The sequence below is a fragment of the Benincasa hispida genome, chromosome 6, assembly GCF_009727055.1.
Source record: "Benincasa hispida cultivar B227 chromosome 6, ASM972705v1, whole genome shotgun sequence".
Classification (NCBI taxonomy): Eukaryota; Viridiplantae; Streptophyta; class Magnoliopsida; order Cucurbitales; family Cucurbitaceae; genus Benincasa; species Benincasa hispida.
In genome coordinates, this window is record NC_052354.1 from 19,257,393 (window position 1) to 19,260,678 (window position 3,286).

The window sequence follows — 3,286 nt, forward strand, 5'->3', positions numbered from 1 at the left end:
GTGTCCATCTTAACCAATCAACAGTGCGACAACCCTTCACATATCGCTCGTAAATACAGCTCGGCCAATAACAATTATGACCCTATAGTTACATCTAACTCCTTAAGTACCACTGAATCCTCTAATGAAATAAGTCATAATCCTACTGTGACTGAGTCCTCTCTTCCAAAGAGAAGTTGTGGTCATTATGTTAAAAACTGTGGAATCAGCCCTTAAAGGAGCAATCTTTCTACTTATCCCTGCTTCGCGAAAGCAGTCAATTCCATCTTGTGTAAGTGAGTTCCCACAGCCTCTGACATGCATTTCGAAGATATTGAAATGGTTAACGTCAGCAATCCTGTCATTATAGACCAAGAATATTGTCCATGGAATCAATGCAACCGAAAGGCATGTATTGAAATTATTCCTCTAATTCATTTTAAACTTGGTTACTTCAAGAATTATTCTTTTTTTCTTTTAAAGAAAAGTGCAAACTTGAGGTATAATCATATCAATAATTTTTTTGGTGTGTTTTAGGTTCCATCAAAAATTAAGATCAGCAACGTCAGTTTCAAAAATATCAGAGGCACTTCTGCTACTCCGGTCGCAGTCAAACTTCTTTGCAGCAAAAGTATACCATGTGAAGGTGTAGAAGTTGCTGATATTAACCTCACTTATAATGGAAGTCGAGGACCGATTACATCTCAATGTGCTAATGTCAAGCCCACCATTTCTAGAAAGCAAAACCCACGTATATGTGCTGAACCTGCTCCTGTTGATGCTCCATCAACAGATTAATCTTTTTAACAATGGTACAAGTCAACAAAACCATATGTGAAGTTTATCATATCTCTATTTCACAATATTTTTGTTTTACTTCTAACTTAATGAGAAGTTCAATCATAAATTTCTACCTTAAATGGTCAATTCTATCAATCTCAATCTTAGACCTAATTAAGTGAGTCATATAATTTATTTTAATGTTTTAATAAATATAACATTAGATAAGAATTTCACTTTCACCGACACTATACTCCTAAATTTGAAAAGTTTCATCTAACTCTATTGAGTTTTAAAATTGTTTCCTAAAAAAAACCAAAGAGCTTTTCTCTAAGATGATGGAAATTATTGTGACTACTCATGTGTAAAAATTAATTTCTGATTGATGTTGTAAATGATGCGAAGAATATATTTTCTTTTGTTATTAGCAATGATATATATGGGAAGAATGATATTTAGCAACGATATTAATCTATTAGATAGTTGAAATAAAGTTGTAGATATTATAATACATGCCTTTGAATTTTTACATGTTAGCTCTCACGAATTAGTTTTTAAAACAATTTTAAAGTTGAAAATTAAGAAAATTATAATAGGTGGCAAAATTGGTTATTACCATTTTACCAATATGTTGTGACACAAATAAATATTTCAAAGTTATTATTTTTAATCTTTTTTGTGAAACAATATGAATATTTTTATGTAATTTTTTTAGTACGAATGCCGGTTTATCGATAGAGGGGCTGCCACTAGGATTGTGAGAATCTACTGTGTGTAAAAGGTAGCGCAAAAGATGGATGCCTTTCAGTATACAGTATCAATTTCTTACTTAGGAAGAGCCCTTCTCAAAGACACGCGAGCCAGCCTAGAACGGAGCACATGCTACTTCTTCGAAATCGCGAACACCTTACCTTTCTTCTTAGTCTGATGCGTTTTAGGTTCTTAGAATGCCGGTTTGGATTTATCGGAGAGAGGGGCCAAAGTAAGACAGTGAAAAGAGCAGGACATCTTTTCACGCCACAATCATGAACCACTCATAGATCACCATATTTATGTGTATCACTAATTGACAAATTTTTTTAGTTGGTGAAATTTTCAACTTAACCCAAGTTGAAAATTAGTTTGACCCACTCAACTCTTATAATTTGCATCAAAGTTGGTTGGGGCCTTTCAGGTTATAAAATTTTCTGAATGCTCTAATCTTAGCACCCTTATCAATTTCTATGTATATAATCATATTTTTTTTGAGATTTTTTGTTCATATTTATCATTGATAGACTATTCGATATTTTCATCAACATTGCTTACGAGACCCTCCTAACATCTACAAAATTAAATTACCCCTTTTTCCCCTTCACTGTCTACCTCGAACACCCCCATAACAAATGTTCTTTCTTCTTCTTCTTCTCTTCTTCTTTTTTTTGAGTAAGATAGACATAGAGAGATTTGAACAACATACCTCATGGTTGTTATGAAGTTTGAAATAAAAAAAATTGCCATTTTTTTCAAAGTTAAATTTCTAAAATAAGAACCTTTCAAGTTTTAAATATTGAGTTTGGACAAATGAAGTTTGAAATAAAATAAGTTGCCTACTTTCTAAAACGGATTTATGAACTAAGAACTTTTCTTTTTCAAACGGTCAGGTTTGCTTTTTTTTTTTTTTTTTTTTTTTAAGTTTTAGAATCAAAGTTTGTTTAATGAATATCTAAATTTGGAGTATAACTTGTTGGAATGTATGTCCTAAAGCCTCGTAGTTAATAAGTTATTTGAAATAATGATTTATTATCTTAGATATGCAATTATAGATTAAGGAAAGATTTGAGGTTATATTATGTAACTTGAACAGTATGTGGTAGACATACAAATGGATCATATTCAAGTAATAACCTAAATAGTTTGTAGTATATGTATAAAGTTGAGTGTCTTATCTTGGTGACACTATGGATACGTCCCACTTTGTAAATGTTACAAGAGTTGTAAGTGTTATAAACGATTTAATTCAAGTCGTTCATGTCAAGACATGCACGTAGGGGTATCCTATACTGGGAGCACGAAATGATTAAACTCTCTTTATAACATTGTTGACTAAAGAGATTATTATTTCATAGGATGACTATAGATAACTCGACCTTAATCCTGAGTGAGTAATGAACTCCTGTTTATGAGATCGACCCTGTGATTTGTATGAGTGAGAGTGGCCTGACTCACCGACTCAATAAACCTATCATTTTAGTGATTTGTCCAAGTAGGGAGCTAAGAACATAGATACACAAAGTGGAATTTACTCATTCTCGTCTTCAGGATAAAAAGATGAGTTGCTCTCTTTAGTGTTAGCTTTGGATCTCGAACAAAGAGACCCCTCTCTCTCATTGGCTCGAGAGGGTTTGGTCTATGATAAGATCATAAACAATTTATTCATTAGAAGATCAGTGAGGCTTAAGGAGTAAGAGATAATCATAAAGGTAAAATGGTAATTTGACCCAATTGTAGTTACGAGCAATTCATGAAGGGTAGACTTACTGATAAT

The 3,286-nt window shown here is 32.6% G+C and overlaps 1 protein-coding gene across 1 annotated transcript; it reads left to right on the forward strand.

The window, feature by feature from the left end:
* The first annotated feature begins 299 nt into the window (after positions 1 to 299).
* LOC120079426 (exopolygalacturonase-like) lies at positions 300 to 786 on the forward strand. The gene is made up of 2 exons (XM_039033598.1): positions 300 to 387; positions 517 to 786. The coding sequence occupies exons 1-2, from the start codon at positions 319 to 321 to the stop codon at positions 775 to 777; spliced, it is 330 nt and encodes a 109-aa protein (XP_038889526.1). The 5' UTR covers positions 300 to 318; the 3' UTR covers positions 778 to 786.
* Positions 787 to 3,286: the final 2,500 nt, after the last annotated feature.